The 24,560-nt window shown below is 35.9% G+C and overlaps 1 protein-coding gene across 10 annotated transcripts in view; it reads left to right on the top strand.

The window, feature by feature from the left end:
* The window catches only part of ATF2 (activating transcription factor 2), an 81,838-nt gene extending 58,294 nt beyond the window's left edge, over positions 1-23,544 (top strand). For 9 of the 10 annotated variants that reach the window (XM_045480265.1, XM_045480268.1, XM_045480272.1 and 6 more), the window contains 4 exons: positions 3,523-3,672; positions 7,857-8,063; positions 16,041-16,146; positions 20,965-23,544. In XM_045480265.1, coding sequence (XP_045336221.1) covers positions 3,523-3,672; positions 7,857-8,063; positions 16,041-16,146; positions 20,965-21,191 — 690 coding nt within the window. In that variant the 3' untranslated portion in view covers positions 21,192-23,544. Of the gene's footprint in view, positions 1-3,522; positions 3,673-7,856; positions 8,064-8,496; positions 8,573-16,040; positions 16,150-20,964 lie in introns of those variants that run through there. The other variant, XM_045480275.1, reaches the window with a different exon arrangement.
* Positions 23,545-24,560: the final 1,016 nt, after the last annotated feature.

Genomic DNA, 24,560 nt, shown 5'->3' with positions numbered 1-24,560 from the left:
CAGCACAACAAACCACTCATCCTTTAATTGACACATTTTATATCTAAGAAAAAAAGTTTCAATATAGTAGTTGAATTTTACATTGCTAAAAATTAATTCCAAATATTAAAACACTAGTCTGCTTGGAAATAGAATAATAAAGATATTTTAGTTTTCTTTCAAACAGTGCCTCTAGTTTAAAATTATGCTCAAGCTTTATTTTAATTGGACATGTTGGAGAATACAGACCTTATGGATCTTACTGAATTTCTTTGAGTACTCAGTCTTTTCATTTACTTATATTAAATATCCATCTGGAGAGAAATGAGCTGGCCAATGTCTGATACGCTTCTTGATTGCTAATATATCTAAAATAGTTAATATTAGGCAAAAACTCTAGTTTGGCAAAACTTTTGTCTACAATATGTTCAACGAATTAGGAGTCAACGGAATTTCTGGTCACTCTGCTTCTAACTAACTGTGATTCTGGGAAGTAACTTCATTTTTTGGGCCTTTATCTGTAAGTTGGTGATTGGACTAATTATCAATATATCTGCTAGTTCCAAAATTCTATTTTAAAATAAATAATTTTGAACCAAACTATTTGTCATTATTTAAGATGTCTCTAGCAAATATATTTGGGTGGATTATAGAAAATCCTTATAAAATTTTTATGAATTCTGTTTAGTGACAACTTTTTTCACCTAACCCATTCTAATTTTTTTTTAGCACACATGTATTTTTATTGCTGTTTAAAAACAAAAAAAAACAAAAAACAACAACAAATATATATATATATATATATATATATATATATATATATATATATATGCAGCTCAGAGCAGTGTTAACCCTTGAAAATCTTTTTCTTAAATTCTGTACCCAGTGGCACACTTTCTAAGTCAGACCCATTGTAATCAATGTAACAGCATGGAGCAAACATTAGAGCTTCCTCACTGGGTGAATACTGTATACACTGGGGCAGTCAAGAGAGGATAATGAATGAATACTGATGCTGCTTTTAAGTGCTCTATAAGGTAGTAACTTGCCCTACTAAAGATTATTCAAGAGAGTGATGTTTATGTACTTCAGACTCCCCTATGTGCAGTTACTGTATTTCATTAATTCTAAGAGTTAAGCTCTTCACTATAAAACTTTAAATGCTCTTCAGTTCTATGATGTTTTCTACCTAAGGACTTCAAAATGTTTTACCAACACATAATTTACCAAGCTTCACATCTCAACCACTACCTAGATTTATGTACATTTTATATCTAGAAGTGAAAGCCCTAACCTAACACTATAGACTAGGTACTATTTCTTTTATTTTGATGTGTAACATTTCTGTTTTTAAAAGATATAATTATGCAGGCTGACCACCTCCCCAGATTTTCCTCCTTCTATTTATATTGACCTATACTTTCAAACTCCTTTCTACTTTGAGTTCTTTACCATGTAGCCTAAGTAGTCCTACTGGTTGGAGCCAATTACTCCTTTGATCACTTACCTCATTTTGGTTTAATCCATCCACTTCCATACTATCCCTTCAGTTATGAGTGTCTCAATTTCATGTGTCTTAGCTACTAAGACGACCTTGGGCAAATGATCTCTGGTTTCCCAATCTGTAAAATAGGGACACTGTCCTGTTAGAAACTCAGTGAAAAAATACTGATAACATGGATGGATCTCAAGTACATTATGCTTTTAAGGAAAGACACCAGATTTCAGAAGGCTGTAACACTGTGTAAGTCCATTTATGTGACATTCTGGAAAAGGCAAAACTTTGGGGATCAGAAAACAGATTAATGGTTTCTAAGGACTGGGGGTGGGAGGAAGAGTGACAGGAATGGAGCATGAGGGAATTTGGGGGGATAATAGCACTGTTTTGTATTCTGATGGTAGGGGGTGGTTGCACGACTGTATGTGCTTGTTAAAACTCATAGGACTATGCACAAAAAAGACTTCATTTTACGATGTATAACTTCTACCCCAGTAAACTTTTATTTTTAAACTATTGGCTTATTTTTAAAATCATACCCAGCATCTACAGTGATTAGCAGTAGAGAGAAAATGTCCAGTAACACTTGTCTAGGTATAGTTATTGCCTCAAGGGAAATTTTGGTGGACCTTTTCATATATGCTTCAGTTTTTTCAGGGGTCTGGATCACTTGTAGATGGCATCGTAGATATGCATAGATGAAAACAAACTACAGATTTTGGGATAGTTGTATAATTTGCTAAGTTGCTCTTATTGGAGTAAATGAAAGCAGTTGTCCTAGAATCACCTGGGTGCTTTTCAAAAGCTCTTCTCTCTTTCCCACTTCTCCCTGCCATCGGCAAGGAAGGGAGAGAGAAAGGTGGGTACAAATCTGTTTTTAGCACTCAGCCAATTATGACTTCTGGGAAGTTTGGAAAGCACTGGATAGACTGCAGCACATTTCTCATATCAATTTTGTAGCCTCCTTCCCCCACAGATAATGAAACTTTATTTTGGGCTTAAGGACTACAACTGTTACTGAGAACAATATCAACAATAATAATCCCAGGTCTCTCAGGTGCCTTTCATTGCTAAGATACTCTGGTATGATTATCTTGTGCTAATTATTTCATATTTACAGATTCTAACAAAACTAGCCCAGATATCGCTTGTGCCATTTTTGCCAAAGAATCCGATTTCTCTCAGTTAACAAATACACTTGTTGTTCACCCATGTAGCAAATCCGTGTACCAGTCGCTTAAAAGGGATGCAAAGAAATGTAAGGAAATCTCTGCTCTTGAAAGAGCTTACTGTTTGAGGAACTAAGATATTCACATATGATACACTTTTGCTGATAGAATAGTAAGTTTTATGCAGATTGTGTTTTTATTAAGAGGTAGCCGTAAGTGTCTAAGGCCTCCTTCTGAGTAACTAGGTTACTCATAACCCTGGCAGTGGGTCAGATGCAATTCAGTGAAATGGCAAATGGAACACAGTAGAGGGGATAGACTTCAAACTAAACCTTCTTACTGGAGACAGGGAAGACCTACGGGAGGCAAACCTAGCTGTAGGTTCTAGGAGGAGGTTCAGTCTGACAGTCAATATAGTGGCCTAAAAAATGCAACATCAGGTCATTGTCCAAATAAGCCCAGTTGTCCAAAGCGGGCCCAAATTTGGAAGAGATTTAGGTTTAAGAATCTAGGAGAGCCTAAAAAGATGGAGATTCAGGAATGAAGGGCAAGAAAATAGGTGACAGTGTACATAATTAACTTGTGTTATTTATTTTAGTTGAACGGAACTGGTTATTTTCAGGTAACGGTGTTTTTCACTCCTTCCTCAAAATTGATTAGGATAGCAAAGTATTAAGTCCTATAGTAGTACTCAGAAAGACTCAGGAAAGTTTTCCAGAGTGTTTGTCTTACTATTTGTAATGATAAAACTAATTTTAAAGCCAAATGCATTTCTTAACAAATACTTTTTTTTGGTTAACGAAAGAATACTTTGGGAGTTGGACTTGAGTGGGAAGCAGGGAACTTTTTTTTTTTAAATTGATGTCTGCATTTCAGAGATTAAAAGCTGCTTTGACCCAGCAACATCCTCCAGTTACCAATGGTGATACTGTCAAAGGTCATGGTAGTGGATTGGTTAGAACTCAGTCAGAGGAATCTCGACCACAGTCCCTACAACAGCCAGCCACATCCACTACAGAAACTCCGGTATGTGTGTTGTTTTTATAATCTACACTCTGTTATCCTTTAAAAAACAAATACGGGGTAACTTAAACTTAAACTATATACTTTGAAAAAATTACTTCTGGTCATATTTCAAAAGGGTACCAAAAACATTAGGAAAGGTAGTTCAGTGTAAAAGTATTCACGCCCAGGGGTGCCAGGGTAGCTCGGTCATTTAAGTGTCCAACTCAATTTCAGTTCAGGTCATGACCTCATAGTGGTGAGATCTAGCCCCGCATTAGGCTCCACGCTGAGTGTGAAGCCTGCTTAAGATTCTCTCTCTCCTTATCCCTGTGCCCCTCCTCTGCACCCATGCTGTCTCTCAAAAAGTATTGACACCCAAAAATAAAGAAGTAAATAATTAAAATAGTCGAGCAATTATTACTGCTCAGGACACCCTGTAAATGCTTTTGTCTATGTATGTTGGTCTGACATAGCACAAATCTCCACTGACGCTTTTTAACTCATTTTTTGTGGATTGTATTTATGAGATTACTGGCATATATCAAATGATTTTTTTTTAATGTTTCTGTTTATTTCTGAGAGAGAGAGAACGCGGTGCGAGCAAGCTGGGGAGGGGCAGAGAGAGGGAAGGGAGACCAAGGATCCAAAGCGGGCTCTTCGTGCTGACAGCGGAGAGCCCGATGTGGGGCTGGGATTCACGAACCGTGTGAGATCATGACCTGAGCCAAAGTTGGACACTTTACCGACTGAGCCACCTAGACACCCCAGTCAAATGATTCTTGAATTAAAATGTGAGAGACATTACCAAAGGAGCAGATATATATGCTTTATGGACACTGTTTATACCAGAGGTCCTTTTCCTTTATCTGTAGTTTGTGACTGCCTATAAGATGGTTGATAGGTCTGTTATGTCTACAGTGCATTTCTACATGGAAGGGTAACTATTTCTGTTAAATGTTTTAGAACTCTATTTAGAACTTTTATCTTAAGAGATACTTAAACAGTATTAACATTAGCATTAAAAAGCAAAACTTTGCTATTAAACAGGTAAATGGCAAGTTCTAGATTGCCTCATAAGCATAAGTTTTTAGATAACTGTATTTTATTTTTACAAAACTTAAAGTGGAATGTAGTTATGGTAGTTATCGACCAAACAACATAGGGGCCAAGAGAGAAGGTAAATAAGTGGGTGTGTTTTAATGTCATAATTCAGACATTAGCAGACGGACTCATGGGCCAAATCCACCCATGGCTGTTTTTTTGTATCGTCTGCAAGCTCTGTGTGGTTTTTACATCCTCCAAGTTTATTTAAAAGAAATGAATATATAATTTCTATATAATAATTTCTATATAACTTCTATATAACTATAAAAATAGAAATTTTTATATAATTTCTATATAAAGCTAACCATTATTTCCCTGGATCTAATTTTTATTTGTATCTTTATATCATATTGGATGACAGCTTCATAAGGCAGGACTTTATGTTTGTTTACTATTGTATTTCTAGTTTCTAGGATAGTTCCTGTGTTCTTTTTAATGATGTGTAATGAATGGATCACTAAAAGAAAGGAGAGAAGGAGGAGTATATGCTTTTAAGTAGCCTTAAATTGTGAGGTGTAAAAATGTACATATGTAACTCTGTATTAGTTTCTGCTTATAATACTTGTGATTAGCCTTTGCTGTAATAACTGACTTGTAAATTAAAAAAACAAACAAACAAACCTGTTCTTTCCTATTCAGCCAAATGAGTAAAAGAAAAAACCTGCTATTATCAATAAGTTAAGAGGATGAAGACAAGAAAATATTTCAAGGTTGCCATTCTTGAAACCAGCCATAGAATATTTTTCTAAAAGATTAACTTGCAATTATGTACGTAAAATAAATGATCTAATTTCATACTTAATCTTTATTACAATTAAAATACAGTATAAGTTAAATTACCCTCATAATTTTTAATGCTAGTTATTTGGAAAAGAAATTAAATGAGAACCTGTGGTTTTGGAGTTTGTCGAGTGAGAAGTAGTTTGATGATTTCCCTGCAGAGCTTACCTTGATTGAGCTTATATATAAGATTATTGCTTATTATGTAGATTAGAAGATAGAAATTTTATTTATTCACCCCATTTTGGAATGTAATTCATATTAGGCAAAAAAGATTGTTTTCAGGCTTCTTTGGGTCACGTACCTGTAGTCACAAAGTGCTATTATTTCCTTTGCACTATTTCCAGGGGTTCGTTGTTTCCTGTCTCCCAAGTTCAGGTGTTCCATGGCACAATTTTGGGATTTAAGAAAGGCTTGGAAATGCTTATCGTTCTGTAGCCCCAGATACTAGACAGTATCACTAGTGACTGACTGAAAATTTCTGTCCCTGGCTGATCTTCGATAACTAGGCAGATCCGTTGAGCAAGGGGAACCAGTTAAAATTAAAATTTAGACTCCCGTGAGATTCTGCCCACCAGGAAGATGAACATTAATAATCATGTGAACCTGACCCTAAATTTCACAAATTGAAGGAAAGCGGAGTGTACCAAACTATGTATATCCAGTAGTTCCCTCATCCCACGGTTTAGCTTTCGTGCTTTCAGTTACGCACAGTCAACCATGGCTCAGAAGATGGTCCTCCCTCTGACAGATTGCTAGAAGGCTCATTACTAGTAGCCTAGCACTATGCCACAGTGTCTTTATCATCCACCTTACATCACATCATCACATAAACGTTTTATCTCGTATCATCACGAGAAGGGTGAGTATAGTACGAATATTTTAAAAGCAAGAGAGACCACATTCACATAACTTTTATTACAGTGTATTGTTATAATTGTTCTGTTTTATTATGAGTTATTTTTGATCTCACACTATACCTAATTTATAAATTAAACCTTGTAATAGGTATATATTCATAGGAAAAAACGTAGTATATATTGGGTTTGCTACTCTCCGTGGCTTCAGGCATCCACAGGAGTCTTGGAACACATCCCCTACTGATAAGGGGCACTACTGTACTTTTACTCCTCAATTTTAGAGAAACCAATTTTTAAAAGAAAATTTTACTATTCTTTATTTTTAAAATTTTACTTCAAAAATAGTAAGAAAACGGTTTTTTCATAGTGAATTTAAGTAAGTTATTAAACTTTTTCCTTTAGTACTTCACAGTTTTTCAAAGGATTGTATAATACCATGATGTTAAAAAGTAAAGTTGGAGGAGACTATAGATGCTGGAGAGGATGTGGAGAAACGGGAACCCTCTTGCACTGTTGGTGGGAATGCAAATTGGTGCAGCCACTCTGGAAAACAGTGTGGAGGTTCCTCAAAAAATTAAAAATAGACCTACCCTATGACCCAGCAATAGCACGGCTAGGAATTTACCCAAGGGATACAGGAGTGCTGATGCGTAGGGGCACTTGTACCCCAATGTTTATAGCAGCACTCTCAACAATAGCCAAATTATGGAAAGAGCCTAAATGTCCATCAACTGATGAATGGATAAAGAAATTGTGGTTTATACACACAATGAAGTACCACGTGGCAATGAGAAAGAATGAAATATGGCCCTTTGTAGCAACGTGGATGGAACTGGAGAGTATTATGCTAAGTGAAATAAGCCATACAGAGAAAGACAGATACCATATGTTTTCACTCTTATGTGGATCCTGAGAAACTTAACAGAAACCCATGGGGGAGGGGAAGGAAAAAAGAAAAAAAAAAGAGGTTAGGGAGAGAGCCAAAGCATAAGAGACTCTTAAAAACTGAGAACAAACTGAGGGTTGATGGGGGGTGGGACGGAGAGGGGGGTGGGTGATGTGTATTGAGGAGGGCACCTTTTGGGATGAGCACTGGGTGTTGTATGGAAACCAATTTGACAATAAACTTCATATATTGAAAAAAAAAAGTTGGAAAAACACAAGATCTATACGTGTTCATTTGTATTACGTTTTCAAGTTTTCCACATTATTTCTGTATAAATGAAAATGTTATACAAACTTTAAATATATTCACTATGGTAGTGAAAAAGTGAGAATCTTATTTTTTTAGCAGGGCTTATTTATTTCAAGGAATTCGTTAAACTGCAGGGTGATTTTCATGTCACCCCTAAATATTGATAATATACAATGAGACTTAGAAAATATAGTAGCAACCCTTTACTGCCTATGTTCTCGCTCACTGCTACAAACATAAAAAGCTTCCATTTGTGTTTATTATAGGCTTCTCCAGCTCACACAACTCCACAGACCCAAAATACAAGCGGTCGTCGAAGAAGAGCAGCTAATGAAGATCCTGATGAAAAAAGGAGGAAATTTCTAGAGCGAAATAGAGCAGCAGCATCAAGATGCCGACAAAAAAGGAAAGTCTGGGTTCAGTCTTTAGAGAAGAAAGCAGAAGACTTGAGTTCATTAAATGGTCAACTGCAGGTAAGGTGCATATATGTAAATGTTGTCTTAGTTTTAGTAATTGTGAACTTAGCTCTTCCTTGTTTTTTCCTGTTAGCCATCCAGACATTTTAGCACACAATATTGGGTGTGTGTGGAATCTGTAGTTAAAGCGTAGTTTTATAAACCTATTTGAATACTGAGATGAAGGGTTATAACACTTTAAACACTGACACTATGAAGAAATGTTAAATATAAGTTCTTGTGTGATACAAAAGTACCAAAACTATCTTGCTTAAACTTTATAAAGTTGTGGTATAAAGTTCAAACAAAGAACCTTGAAATTTAAAATACCACTGGTATTTCATTTTTCTTATTTTTTGGTTTCTATCACAGCTGTAAAGTTGCTTTAGTAGCATTTTTGTTCTTAATTTCTTTTGTTCTTTGAATTATAAATTTTGTTTTGTTTATTTAGAGTGAATATAGTGCTCGGAAAAGGTGTCAGATTGACAGCCTTGGAAACTGAAGGGCTCTGATTATCCACAGAACAGGTACAATATGGCCAGTGGCAGTAGAAATCATTTCTATCTGCCAGTTCACTGCAGACAGGTTTCTTAGGAACCTCATGGGATATAAAGGTTTTAAAGCTCTTTCCTGTTGAGTCTTTGGTAAGATTTACAGGGATGGTGTCGGTACCAAGTCGATTTCCTTCATGCTCTTTTTTTCTTTCTTCGTTTTTGTTTTAATGTTGTGAATATTCTCCGGGAAAACGATGAGCATCAACTAGAAAATTGATGTCAGTGAATTGTACTTGTTACCGGTCAGTCTTTTGAGTCATCCTTTCCCAGTTAAAAACGAATCTTTCTGTATAATCCATAATTGATGGGGAGACTTGCTCTCTTGTTAAATCTATCTTTAAAGATGTCACCAGTATTAATGTCTGTTTCAATACTTCGGAAAAAGTTTTTAACATCAGACAAAGTATTTAACCTAACGTAAATTTTATAAAAATTTTTTCATATGTGAAGCAGTCATCTTTTAAAATTCTCTATTGTGCTTTGGATATTGATGGATGAGCTCGAGAACAAATAAATTTGTCTTGAAAAATTTATTTTTAGCCATTTTAACCATTTAGAAAAAAACCTAAACATTTACCACATCACAGAGACTTTAAATATATACTAGGTTATCTTAAACATATATTATCATCATCTGGTAAATTCTTAATCAAGAACTATTTTCAATCCAACTCTTGATTTCAGGTCATGATCTCAGAGTCATGGGGAGCGAGCCCTGTGCTGGGCTCCATGCTAAGCATGGAGCCTGCTTAAGATTCATTCCCTCCCCCTAATCCCTTCCTCTAGGGGCACCTGGGTGGCTCAAGTCAGCTAAGCATCTGACCCTTGATTTCAGCTCAGGTCATGAATTCACAAACCATGGGATCCGGCAGGGTCTGCACTGAGATTGCGCTGCTGAGGATTCTCTCTCCCTTTCTGACCCTGCCCCACTCATGCTTTGTCTCTCAAAATAAATAAACTTAAAGAAAGATTCTCTCTCCATAAAATAAAAATCATATTAAAACTATTTTCATAACTTTTTAGGAAAAAAACATGATTTTTATGATTTTTTTGTCCTCTTAAATAAAATGAAACATTATAGGTACTAATTTAAAGTTTTAAATATGTTACATTAACGAAATGATTTAGGTGTATCTGTTTCCTTTCTGTTCTTAAGATTATTCTTCTAAATGACTTGGCTGTTTTTTAGTTGTACATGAAGCATGTCATTCTCTGTTAGCCTCCATTGCCTTACACATAGAATAGAGATAATGCCTGTTGATCCTACTTCTCTTGAGGGTTTTTTGCATAAATCATTTGAATTAGAATAAGTGCAAGAATTTTTAAGTACATAAATTTTAAATCTTAAATTGGTCAATATTTTCCTAATTTGGCTTATTCTTTTTAAGAAGTAAAAATGTTTGAAAACTTTAAAGTGGGATAGAAATATATGGTATCTACAGGGTATTCTTGGACTTCAGATTGGGCCAGTTTTCTGCTCTGACCCAAGGTATGGTAGTCCTAACAGCTTTAATGAAATATTGCTATTTCCTTAATTGTATTGCAGCACTGGTCACCATTATCAATAGCAACAGTGCTTTGTTATTTCAGAAAACCTTGGAAAATTCAACATTTGAGACAAATGTATGTAATCCTTACTTCGTTCATCTCATGTTTTTTTTCCACCATACAAACTATGATTAAATGTCATTATCTTGAAATATATTTTATGTTTTCCTAATCTGGGTAGAAATTTCTTGATTGGACGAATAAAGGCAAGATTTACACCTCAGTAAAAGTTAACAAACATATCATTTTGAAAGCATGAATCTTTTAAATTGAAGTGAAATTAAAGAAATTCCTAAATTAACCGCTACAGTTTAATAGGACGTTAGTTAATACTTCAAATTACAAACAGAAAAGTAAAATCCATATGTTTAACCATTAAAAACTAAGTGATGATGGCTTCATGGTTAGATAAGAAAGTGTTCTTAGTTTTAGAAATGCACATCAGAATGTGAAGATAGGTGAAATGGTGTGTTATCAGAGATGTTTTTTAAAATGCTTAAGAATGAAGTTCGTATGTATGTATCAACCTGGGAAATAATCTGTAATATATTATTAGGGGTAAAAAGAAAGTTGCCGCAAACAGCCCTAATGTCCACCGGTGGATGAATGGACCAGTTATGTTATATATGCACAGTAGAATATTATTCAGCCATAAAAAGGAGTAAGAGCACAGAATGTGTATGAACCTCAAAACATGCTTAAGTGAAAGAAGCCAGAAACAAAGTCATGTGTGACTCCGTTTGTATGAAATATTTAGAGGAGAGAAATCCATAGAGACAAATGCAGATTGGTGGTTACCAGTGACATGGGGAGGAGGAAATAGGGAGAAACTGGTTAATGGGTAAGGAGTTTTACTTTGGAGTGACAGAAGTGTTTTATCACCAGATTGGGAGAGGTGGCTGCACAGCATTGTAAACGTACTGAACACCACTGAATTGTTCACTTTATTTTTGTTGTTGTTGTTTGTTTATTTTGACAGAGAGTGCACATGTGAGCAAAGCAGAGAGAGAGGAGAGAGAATCCCAAGCAGGGATTCCTGACAGTAGAGCCCCATGTAGGGCTTGATCTCACAAACCATGAGATCATGACCTGAGCTGAAGTCAAGAGTCGGATGCTTAACCAACTGAGCCACCCAGGCGCCCTGAATTGTTCACATTAACTTGGTTAATTCTAGGGGTGCCTGGGTGGCTCAGTCGGTTAAGTGTCTGACTTCGACTCAGGTCGTGATCTTGCAGATTGTGGGTTCAAGCCCTGCTTCGGGCTCTGTGCTGACAGCTCAGAGCCTGGAACCTGCTTCGGATTCTGTGCCTCCCTCTCTCTCTCTGCTGCTCCCCCGCTGATGTTCTGTCTCCCTCTCTCTCAAAATAATTAATAACATTTTTAAAAAATGGTTAATTCTAGCTCATGGAATGTCACCTCACTAAATTACTCAAAAAATAGTTGGAGCATAACTTTTTCATTAATAAAAAGTTTACAGTTAGATGAATAAATGTGTAGATATGGAAATCACTATAGGAATGAACCCCTAAATATAAGTGGAATTTTAAGAATGACCTGCACCAGGATGTAACAGCGGTGAAAAGGCTGTTGAGAAGCATGAACAATTGGGGAATAAAGTATGCTTCAGTAATTGTTTCAAGTGGCTATATGGTTTTTATTCATTGTTTTTTAGTTATCAAATAAAATAGCAGTTCTAAAAAGTGACAGATTCTGATTTTCAGAATGTAAAGAGCTAACCTGGATTCAGGGAGGAAAACTTTGAGTCTCCCAACAGCACAACTGTTAACTGTGAAGAACAGAATGACTTGTAAAGAAAATTGAATGTCAGAGAAATAATTAAACTCTACTTTATGTGAAAACATTCATCAATTCTACATTTCCTTAATAATCCTTCACGTGACATACAGGCGTAGCTGATCAGTATAGTGGGCAGTAATGACCCATGGTTACTTATATATTATAAATAAATTTTAATGAGTGTTGAGGTGTGACTGTTCATATTTTTACCAAATACATATTAGGTTTTAAAGAACATCTTAATTATTCAATTTTCTTGCCCCACTCACTGAATTTAATATTTTAGCCTTCTAAAATTGCTGCTAAAAGGCAATAATATCATGAAGTTGAATTGGAGACATGGTAATCTAGACCAAAACTTGGATACTGTTGGTTATAAATTATTATATTTTTAAAGGTAATATGTGATTTTTGTGGTCTTTTACTTGAAAGAGTTTCTACCTCTTCATGACTTTGCTTTTCAGTTATACTCATTTTGAAATTTTGTTGTCAGTTTACAATTTCACCGTTTCCTTTGTGGACAAAGACAGATTCTTTACTCACCGTAGCTCCTTAACAGTTACTCTGATATAAAACTTGGGAGTTTTTGTCGTGGATTTTGCTTTTGAAACTTAAGTGTTGCAAAATGTGTGTGGAGTAGAAGCTTAGTAAGTTTTTTTAAAAATGGAAGCATTGTTTCATAGCTGGGTACTTGGAAGACTTCACTCATAAGTTAATGATGACACGGAAAAGGTTTTGTTATTGCTTTGTTGACTTAAAAGGGAATAGAATCAAATCTTTTATTTCTGACACCTAAACAATATTTTATTTCAGTATTTATCCCTTGAAATAGGAAAGAATAGTGACAGTTGGAAAATACTATACCTGTTTGTTTTAATTCCAAGGTGGGGGTGTGGCGGGGAAGTATTGTGTGCTATCACCGCCTTCCTTCTTTTCCCCTGAGTATTTAAATTACGCTGTAGAGGGGGAGAGGGTGATAGTGATACCATCCTCTACTTCATGCGTTTTACTAGGAGCCTGAGACCTGGTTCTTCATTTTAGTAGGCCTTGCTAAAAATCTTTGAGCCTTTACTTCCCCATCTGTCATACTCCTAGAATAAGTACTATTATGAAGATCAAATGAGAGAGAGAGTACAGAGAAGTCTATTATAACGACACTATGCAAATGCTAGTTATTTATTCTTCATTCTGTCGTTAAGCATCTATTGTGTGCAGAGCATGTTATTAGACACAGGAGATACAACAGTGAAAAAGACATTGTCCTTGCACTTACAGAATTTGTGGTCTATCAGAAGAGACTGACATGAAACAAAGTATGAGACTAAGGAGAATGAGAAAAGGGTCATTCCCATTCATTTCACAAAGTATTTCCAAAATACTTTTTTTTTTTCTTCTATCGTCATAGACATAAGTTAAATATTTCATTCTCAAGTGTAAGCTTTTGTATCCATGACAGTCCTTGGAACTGTGTGAGGGGAATCTTGATACTTAATCATTGATTTTTGTGAAGACTAAACATGAGGAAAATCATACCTTTAGCAATGAGAAGCTCCCGTATTTAATTTGGAGGGGTAGTGTCTAAACTGAAAAGCCAAAGATCATAAATTTATGGAATACTTGGTCCTCAATCTATAGCCAGTGATCAATGAAAACCTTTAATAGATTACTCATATAAACTAAAAAAGAATTGTTCATTAGTATGTAATTAACCTTTGAGTAGCTACAGATGGAATGAAGCAATGGTACAGACAATGCCAAAGTAATTTACTTTTAGACCAGAATAACAGTTTTTTTTCAGCATCTGTCTTATCTTACCAAAAATGTTTTACTTTGACTAAAAAAAAAAAAAAAAAAAAAATCATAGCATGGTTTATGATGAATGTCTATATAGAATATTTAGGAGAGAGGGCATTTGTGATTTTTTAAATTCTGTGAGATGATACTGTAAAATACGCCAATTTTCATTTTATGTCTGAGAAAAATTAACAGTGTAGCTGTGTTGGTGAGGTTGTGGGCATAAATAAGGAAATCGGGACCTCTGACCAACTTTATATTATTTAAGCAATTTCATTTCACCTTCTTTGGTATTTTTTAACCCTCCCCTGGACATAGAATTAACCGTGGTTCTCTCTAGAATAGTACTAAATAGTACTCCGTACTAGGCTGTGTGCTGTACTCTGGGGATACAGAGAGCCAGATAATCCCAGTCTGGCAGAGGTGATGAACAAGTAAACCAAAAATTACCAATCCTGGTGTGGTGAATACTACGTAAATGCGCACACGTATGTATATATGGCTCTGGGAACACAGAAATGGACTCCTAACTTATTTTCCTATCCAAATTTATACTGAGTGGACTCTTAAAGATGAGTGAAAAGATTAGCAAGATGAGAAGAAGGAGAGGAAAGCTTTTCCAGGTAGAGAAAATAGTGTGTATTCACAAGAACTTCAGTTTGTGTAGTTCAGAACAATTAAATTTTTTTTTTCATAGGTTCAAACTAATGTGAAAGGGTGGTCACAGGTACCAGATTATAAGAGATTATAAGAGATTATTATAAGATTATACTATATATTCTGGACTAAAAATACATATCCAACCCTATTTCATATTACAGAAATTAATGAGAGAAACTTATTAGACATGGATCTCAAAATCAAGCTGATGCAGCAGGGAGGGAGGAATTTTGGATAATATATATTAGGTTCTTCATAACGTGGTTTCTCGTGCTTGGTGTCATTAATAAAGAGCTATAATTTATAGTATTGACACTGATGACTGCAGTATTACAGAGAAATGAGTTTTCTAATAAGCAGCTTATTTTTTTTAAGTGAAACTAAAAATTTCCCTCTTATATTTTCATCACCATACACCCGTTCTTGTCTCAAATACAATATTTTAAACACAATTTAGCCTTTTAATGTTCCGAGTTATTGTGAGCATCAATTTTTGTTCTGTGCTTTAACGCATTGTTGCAATTTGTTGTTGTGGGGGTGCGAGAAACTATTTGGCCCAAGAGACTTGCTTAGTTTCATTCTTTGGATTTTTATATTTCTGTCATTGATCAGTTAATAGGATCTAATGAGTCTAATCTTCTAAATAATTCTACATTCAGCTTCCTGGTTAAGAGACCAAGGGGTGGAAAACAAAGTTTCTGAGCTTTTACGTACACATGCTTGTTATATTTCTTTATTTAATTTCGGGTTACTTAAGGGTAATGTAAGTCCAAATAAGTAGATGTGTTTGTAAATTAAGTTTTCCTACCATTTTATTAAATTCATATTATGACTCACTCTGGAGTATTGGTAATTATCACTAACTTCTGCATCTTTAATATTTGGGGGTGACCCAAGGGAATTAAATGGACTCCCTTAATTTGGAACTTTTTAATATAGAATCTACCAGATTAACGCCTCCAAAACAAAGGCTGTGAAGTGCTCATTTTTAAATAAGGACTAGGACAAATCACCATTAATTTATCAGATTTAAATTTAGATGTGTACAGATTACCTAGATCAAGGGCAACTAAGTCATCTAGATATTATATCTACTATCATTGGTTCCCTGTCCAACACAGTACTTTGTTGCATTTTAGGTATCCATGATTCTTTGATTATTGTGGTTTCTTCTGTGGAGGCTTTCATAGTTTCCAGAAAACCAGAAACTTGCTTAATTGAGTTTCCAGGATAAATTTTTCACTTTCAAGTGAACAGAGACAGTGAACATTCATTCTGATTCCCTTGATGTTTCTAATTTTTCAGATAATCAAAAGAGCATGCAACATAACTAAAAAATACCTTCTGCAGGTAACCTGTAATATATAAGCAGTCCCAAGGCAAATGGTAACATAAAAACTTTGAAATATGTTATCCAGTCATGTTGTTACCTCATTTAAATTTTTATAGAAGTTGCAGTCTCTGTACAAATGCTAAAATACAAAAACTGATGTGTACTGATTAAACCTGCTCGAGCAGTATATTTTGTTTATTCCTTGATACTCTGTTAAAGATATCCGATATCCTTAATTTTCACTTGTTATCAGCAGTAAGAAACGTTTAGTCTGATGCTGTTAAGGTACATAAGTTGTTTCTTCTCTAGAGTGAAGTCACCCTGCTGAGAAATGAAGTGGCACAGCTGAAACAGCTTCTTCTGGCTCATAAAGATTGCCCTGTAACCGCCATGCAGAAGAAATCTGGCTATCATAGTGAGTAATGTGCCATCACCTATAGCCTTAGGCTGCGTCGGTGAAATACTGCCAGAGTGAACCACGCTACAGTTAAAAAGACAGAGGCTGCAGTTCTAATACTTAATATTAAATATCAGAACTTCTGCAAGGTTATTATGGAACGGGGAATATACTTTGTAGAATCTAGAGCTTTTGAATTTTCCTGTTTCTAGCCTTTTTTCGAGGGATTACTATACATCAACAAAACAGGTTAATAATTCAAAATATACTGTAAGTACTGATGGTATTTCATCTTCCCAGGGTAACGGTTGGTCTTAGAACGACAGAGTGAAACACTGCTTCTTTTCCAGCCTCCATTGAGTAATTTTTTTTTAATTAACTATCTTCGTTTAACAATATGTAGTACCCATTTACAGTATCGGATCCTATTGTTCTTAAATATTGTGCAGTTTTTTTTATTGTTGTGAATCTTTATGTTGAGTCTTTTGGTCATAAAAATGCTACAGTAGAACACTACTTCCATTATCTGCTTCTAAGTTTCCTCTTACATGTTTTCCCCAAAATGAGATTCTTCTGTTTTTCAGCATTTTAGAGGTTAATTGTGCTTTTTCTTTCCTGTAATGTCCTTCTTTTTTGATAAGATGCACAATATTGGAGCCAGCTGTTACTCTTGAATAAATGGCCAATTTTGTCCATCGTACACAAATTTGTAACAAGTAACAGAGCTGGGAACGCATTAGGCAACATTCATAATATATAACCCACAGCTTTTGTTTTTATGATTTAGTGATATTTCAGGATATTTGTAAATGTGAAGATTGTTTCAACCATATGTATCCACTTCATTTTAATTTGCCAGTGTCAGTAATTCAAAAGAAAGAAACATTTTGTATTGGATGCAAACAGTTCCTCAGGTGCTCACGATAAAACTTAATGGCCACCATCTTTACTTGTAGTCATTGTAAGCAGTTTCATCAGAATGGGCAATATTTTTTAATTTAAAAGATTCAGTAGATTTAGCAACTCTCTATTGCTATATATATTTAGAACATTGATTTTTGTCAGTTTTGAGCAAATAAATCTCAGTCCTTTGATATCTAGTCATTTTCACAGGATGGTGAAACACATTGTGGAGTAAATTGGAACCATATAGAAATATGTTTGGGGTTTGTATTAACAATGATTGCTGCAGGGATGAGGCCATTATGGCTCCCATCTGACTTAACAACATAATTTCTGATAGAAGCTACTGAGTTCAGCATTATGCATCTATGATTTTCTTAACAAGAGAGCGCTCTTGAATTTTGATAGTTCAAAAAGAATATACAAATGATTCTATAAAATTAGAAGGAAAATGAATTCTTCCGTTGCATCCAACTAAAAATTTATCTCATCTGCAATTTTTTAATCCCATCAGTTTTATCTCTTATCAAGGTAGCATGTGCACAGCAAAGGCAAGCCAATTTTTCATTTTAAGCAACAATTTATAAAGATATTTTAAGGTATAAATGTGTGGGTTTATGTGCCATACCCTTAAATAAACTGAAAGTCTAGATTAATAAATTTTTAGGAAATACATATTATGCTAGGTTGTATAGACTGCAGGAAATGAATAACACATTTTGGACGTTTGGAACTATTCCTGCCTTTTTCCTACCTAGTCCTCTAGATAATCAAATGGAAGTAAAATACGGTTTTAGTATAAAATTAGTTTTCTTTAGCTCTTGGGAGATAATTGGATTTTGTAGAAATTGTAAAGTAATTTCTGTTTTCAAGTTTGAAGGAGAAAATCTGACTTTTGTTTAGTAGTCAAGGCAGATGGATTGAGTAAGTGAGTACTTACATCTTGGAGAAAATGTGGGGAAGTTCACAAATACTGAACACTATGCATGTCTTAGCACACAGCTATTGCTGATGGTGAACTGTAATAGTAGTTAAGACTTTCAAAACATTTGTGAAGTCAAAGTTTAATAGAAACTAATGAATATTACAAAGATCTTTCAGATAAAGGTGACAGTATAAAAGCACACCACCATACGGTCTCACTTCTAATTGTCAAAGTCCGTGCATCCTAGGATGAAACCCCTCAGGCATGGGAAAACCATGACAGTTGGTCACCTTAAACAGTATAAAACATGAATGAAAATAGGAATATATTTTTGATGTTTGGATTCTATGAAAAATAAAGCACAAGAGTGATCTTATTACCATTGATTCCTATTTTCTAAATCTTGGAGCATAATTAAAATTGTATTATACTTGCTTCTGTAATCTTAAGTACGAAGGAAACCTTCTTTGGGCCCTAAATGTAATTGAAAGCTTATATTTTCATTAATGAAAATATGTATGAACATAGGTAGAAAATTTCAGAGCGTGAATTGTCAAACACTTGGGGGTTTTTTAGCTTTAAGTAGGGCTGAAAAGGGCTCTGTGAGTGCAGTAAGAACTCTTCTCTTTCTAGTGCTTATGGTTATGTTGGTGATTTTTCTCTCCTCACCTTCCAGAAGTGGACATAGGTGCAGGTATATCTCTTTATAAAAGTATTTTACATATAAAATGTATAATTACGCCATTTATAAATCGGTACCTGGTACTTTGTATAGCCTAAATATTTGCTTTGCCTAATTCTGAAAGTCTGGAGATTAGCACTTGTCTTTAAAATTTACTGTTTTATGTTGTCATTGCCTGCACTCTGTATTTACATTTCCTTAGACCTCTCATCATAGATCAGCCTCTTTATTTTTAAATTTTTTATTTTGAGAGAGAGAGGAGTGGGTATGGAGGGGCAGGGAGAGAGAGTCTTAAGCAGGCTGCACGCTCAGCTCAACTGTGAGATCGTGACCTGAGCAGAAATCAAGAGCTGGACACTACTGACTGAGCCACCCAGGCACCTTCGCCTCTTGATTTTTGAAAGCTGGTGTATCCCTAGAACTTAACATTGAGAGGAAGGTCCGTTTGTTTTCATATTGAAGAAGAGACGTAAAGGGGACTGTACTCTTGTCAGTTTGAGTGCCATTGCCAGGGTTTGGGTTTCTTGAACACGTAACTGTTCTGTTGGCCATGTAACTGAATTAGAAATATTTTATAACATTTGTTATTGCCTCATCAGAAAAGGATCGTTTCTACTTTATATAATTTTAAAAGGTTTATTGTGATTTTTTTATCATATCTTGAGGGCTGATTCTGCATTGATAGCAGATTTAGAGAGAAGAGGGGATTCTAATTAATATATTTTTAAAAACTGCTTTCCAGAAAATGCATGGATTTGAGGCAAACTTGTCAAAATTCTTTAAGTCCTATATCTCAGAAAACTCTCAAAATGAGTTTTATGTGAACTAAAATCAAGCTGGCCAGGTTTCTCCTCCTCCATCTCCTGCATCACAAATCATGGAGTAAGTCCTGCTTCATAGCATCCACAGTCTTTTAATAATGGACTTTCAGAATAGGCACCTGGCCACCAGTAAGCAGGCCAGTCTGCATTGTCAGATTTGACAGCCCGCTTGTTACCTTTAAGCACTAAATAAAAATTATTTTAAAGCCAAGTGAAAAGAAAACGAGGGGTTTCTGGGTGGCTCAGTTGGTTAGATGTCTGACTCTTGGTTTTGGCTCAGGTCATGATCTCACAGTTTGTGAGATCGAGCCCCACATTGGGCTGTTCACTGACAGTGCAGAGCCTGCGTGAGATTCTCTCTCTCCCTCTCTCTGCTCCACCTCAGCTCTGTGTCTCTCAAAATAAATAAACTCTATAAAAAAAAAAAAAAAAGTACAAAAGAATACATCCAGTATGATACAATTTTCAGAATGTTCAAAAGTTAAATGCTACTTTCTAGGGATGCATACCTATTTGGTAAAACTTCGAACAAAAAACAAGGTAATGGTTAAAGAGCTATCAGAACAGTGATTACCTTTGATGAGGAGAAGAGCCTCCAGGAAGCATCATTGTTATTGGCGGTGTTCTCTTAAGCTGGGGGCTAGGTTCACAGTTATCATTGGTCCATGTTATCATACTATAAGTTACGTACACTGTAACTACCGGTGTGGTGTGCGTATCAGAGTTTTCACTAAATGAAATTACTGGATTTGATCCTATTAAAATGAGAAAGATGTAGGAGATGCATTGTTCCGTCCTAAAAGTTGGTAGATTTTCACAAGTACACAGAATGCCTCTTTCTGAGTATCTTCCATTGTAGTTTCTAGAGTTTTATATAATTTTTTATTTGAATCCCAATTAATTCGTGCAGTTCTAACAGCTGGTGGCATTTAGATTCTAAATATTGCTCATTCTCATGTGTATGCATCATTAGAGTCAGGTGTTGTAATCACCCATTGCTGCCATCGATGGAAAGTCAGCCAGAATAAATATAGTTCTAGAGAATGCAGAGGGAGTAATTTGAAAATGCAATTTGTATGGAAGAATTCATTTTGTTTATGCGTGTGGGTATAAATTTTCTTATCTTTTAATAAGAATGGCATGTAGGCAAACAGACCGGTTGTGTTAAATTGTCGTTACTTGGTAAGGGTCTGATGATATCTGTAAGAGGCTGTCTCCCAAATTCCTACCTGACTTTTCTTAACACTGTTGAGCAAACACGTCCTCGGCTCGGTTCTGTGAGCTGGGCACGCAGATGCTTCCGTGTGCATGGCGAGGCCTTCACTTGAGCTGCTGCAGGTAAAATCGGAAAGCCACCTTTTGGTTTGCTCAGTTCCAGTCATACCATCGTATCTAAATAACCGCTTTTGTCAAACCCTGACTCTTTACTCTTGTGTGTTGACAACCTACTGATACATTCTTACAGCTGTTTTTAAGAAACCGTGATTCTTCTTTTTTCCGCTCAGCTGCTGATAAAGACGATAGTTCAGAAGACCTGTCAGTGCCAAGCAGCCCGCACCCTGAAGCTATACAGCATAGTTCTGTCAGCACATCCAATGGAGTCAGTTCAACCTCCAAGGCCGAAGCTGTGGCCACCTCAGTCCTCACACAGATGGCGGACCAGAGTACAGAGCCCGCGCTGTCGCAGATTGTTATGGCTCCTGCCTCCCAGTCACAGCCCTCAGGAAGTTGATTAAAAACCTGCAGTGCGGCAGTTTTAGATACTCATTAGTGACTTCAAAGGGAAATCAAGGAAAGACCGGTTTCCGTTGATGCGAAATCTGTGGTTGTAAATTTTTTTTTTTTACTTGAAATTAAATTTGGCTCTAAAGTTGGTGTAGCGGCAGTTGATGATCAGCCTGAACAACAGTTTTTAGTCTCTGGAAAAAGACTGATTTTGCTTTTTTTATAAATATTGTTAGATTTATTAATTTTCTGTGCTCAATGTGTAAATTGTATTATAATTCATTGTGGTTTATTTCACTTTTAATTTGGTGGTGTTTTAATAAATGGGGGTGTTACTGAGTCTCTTCCCACTTCCATTTCTTTTGACCACCTCTTACCCTCAACTGTGATGGTAGTATTGTCATATCATTTATACCAAAGTTCTGCATCGTCCCTGTTGACTTTGTAATGTTAACAAGGTCATAAAGCACTAGCAAGAGAAAGATAGAAATTTGCTTTTAATCTTTTTGCCTTTTATTTTGCACATTATGCAAAAGGAAGAACATTAGAGAACACTTTTTAAGTGAGTGAAACGTGGTAAAAGACAAACAGTGCTTTTATGCACCCTCAAACTAAATCAAGGTCATTCGTCGTGCGTTTTCTTTAAGATTTTAAGTAGACAGGAATTTTGGAATCCTCCAACATTTCAAAAGGACTATTTTTCAAGTCTTAAATTCAGTATTTTAAATCCTATTGTTTTGAGGCTAATAAAACATGAAATTATATCATCTATGATACAGGGTTATCAGATAGCTAATAATTTTTTGAAATTAGGTTTTGGGTTTTTTTGCAGATTTCAGGTTACAAACTGAGAAGTTTATGCATAATCAAGTATGGTGTGGTTGCCAGAAAAAGCCTAAAAATTACTTAGAAAATTTAAGGCTGTTTGCCCCCATTGTCTTGTACTTGCAAGCTAACTTGTACTTATTCTTGTGAAAGCACTGTCATCTTTTAGTAGCAAATTTTGATAATGTTTCTCGTGGGAAAAAAAATCAGTATCTATCTTTAGAACATTGTAATTACAATGTGGGAAGCAAGAGTGCGTGTGTGTGTGTGAGAGAGAGAGAGTGTGTGTGTGTGTGTGTGTGTGTATGTGTGTTATGTGTGTATGTTTCTTTCAATAGTTTATGCCAGCAGTCTTTGCTTGAATGTTTAACGATGCCTTCGGTGTGATGCTGGCCGATAGATGATTGCAATTTAAAATGTCATTACTGTGCAGGCTTGGATAACTAACATTCCATGATGTAGTTTGTTTCTGAGGAGATGATTGTAGGTACACTTTTCTCATTATCCAATCATCCGTGGGATACTGAGTTTTCTAATGTGCCATTATCTATTTTTATTCTCCAGTTATGTTCAAGATACAGTACAATATTTTAAAATAGACTAAATTGTGAAAAATAAAGTAGTAGACGTGTGTAAGAAAACTTTGTAAAATAGTTACGAGTCCTACCCAGTAGCAACTTCTGGCATTCAAGCAGGATTCCATTATGTAAATATCTGTAACGCATTTATAATAAGCTGTGTAGTCTGTTCTGCATCTATACTACACTATTTACGAATGTCTCGGTGCCATCTCCTAACGAGACTGACCTTTTAAAAACCTATGTCGAATATCCTTGGTAATTCAAGGAACTATCCCACCTGCCTAAGTTCCAAACTGGGAAACATTCAAATTATACAAATGACATTTCAGGACTTTTAAGTATGAAGATAATAGGATTTTTATTGTTTGGCTTATCAAGAGTGAGCGTTTTTAGTTGATAATTCTACTTCTAAATTTTTTTTTATTTTTAACTGATTTTGTAATTTAAAGCAATGAATTTCTGATCATGATTTTCTCATAGTTACGCTAAGGAGTTGATCTCAAAGGCACAAAATATGAATTCTGCAAGAAGGCAATTTTTTATTGTAAGTTTGGATGGGTTAGGAAAAGCCTCAACTTTTCACTCTCCTAAGTCCTTCCGTACATTTTTCTTTCATTTTATTATTTATGCAAGTTAAAGTTTTTGGTAACAGGAATTCTTGCAACTGTAAAATAAAACTACATAGATGTAAGAAGTCATGTAAACGGTTAATGAACTTACCAAGGTTAGCAAAACTTTCATTGTAAATCAGTCTGTGCTCAGCAAATGAAAATCATTCTTAGTTGTATAAACACAAATTCCATTTTGACTTTCAGGATGTCGCACTACTTCTGTACCTAGCATTTTGAGTCCTTACATTTGCAATGTTACACAAACTGTACTACTTTCTTTTATGTGCAGTTTGCATGAGTAAACCATCAGAGAATAAATTCTATCTTTAAATTATGTTCATAATTTGCTTGTCCTTACCTCTCTTTCGTAAAGTAACAGCACTTGATAATATGTTTTCCGCCCTCTTCAGGATGTTTGTTACCGGAGAAGAACCGGATAGTCTTTCTATTTCTGTGATAAAATTCAGTCCTCCTTAAAGACGTTTCAACTGCAGGGTGCTCAGGCCTTGTCCTTCTCTGGATTCGTTAAGCCCCAGCCAGAGACACTGAACTTTTAACTTTTGTCCCCAGCCACGAACATTCTCTCAACGACACCCATACACCAGTCCACCCGCCTCTGGCATCTCTTGGCAACTGCCTGACAAAACATCTTAAACGTAACACGTCCAACGTTATGTGCCAACCGTTATAGTTGAGTTACAACAAGTGTAACACGTCCAGCACTGACTCCTTAGCACCCCCCCACCTTCCCGTCAAGTGTGCTTCTCCGGCAGGCTTTCATAAGACACTTGATGACAGCTCCCTTCTTCCAGTTGCTTAAGCCAGGACAACGGTGGTGGTGTCTTTGATTTCTCTCTTCCCACCTCCAAACTATCAGGAAATGCTGTTGGATTTACCGTCAGAACAATCCAGAATTCAACCACTTCTCCCCCTGTACAGTGCTGTTGCTCTGTACCCTTATTATCGTTCACCCAGTTTACTGTATCTGCCTAGTAACGGCCTCCTTGCTTCCACCCCTCCTCCTTCAGCCCATCCTCAGTACAACAGCTAGAATGGTACTTTTCAAATTAGATCAGCTTGTGGTGCTCCATCTACTCCAATCCTGGAGCAGCTCGCTGCACTCAGAGCTGAAGTCCATACAGCGGCCTGCAAGATGGTTTGTTCCCCATCCCGGTGCTGTGCTGGCTCTGAACCCCTCTACCTCGTTTTATTCAGTGAGTGAGAGCTACTCAGCGTGTCACTCGTTCTGGGCACATGGAATGCACCAGGAGCCCAAACACAAAAATCCGTGCCTTTGTGGATGGAGCTCCATTCCAAAGAGGGTTGGGGGGTTAAGTGTTGGGAACCACAATTAACCTA

The sequence above is a fragment of the Leopardus geoffroyi genome, chromosome C1 (genome assembly GCF_018350155.1).
Source record: "Leopardus geoffroyi isolate Oge1 chromosome C1, O.geoffroyi_Oge1_pat1.0, whole genome shotgun sequence".
Classification (NCBI taxonomy): Eukaryota; Metazoa; Chordata; class Mammalia; order Carnivora; family Felidae; genus Leopardus; species Leopardus geoffroyi.
The sequence above is the reverse complement of the archived record's forward strand: the minus strand, read 5'-3'. Positions and strand labels throughout refer to the sequence as shown.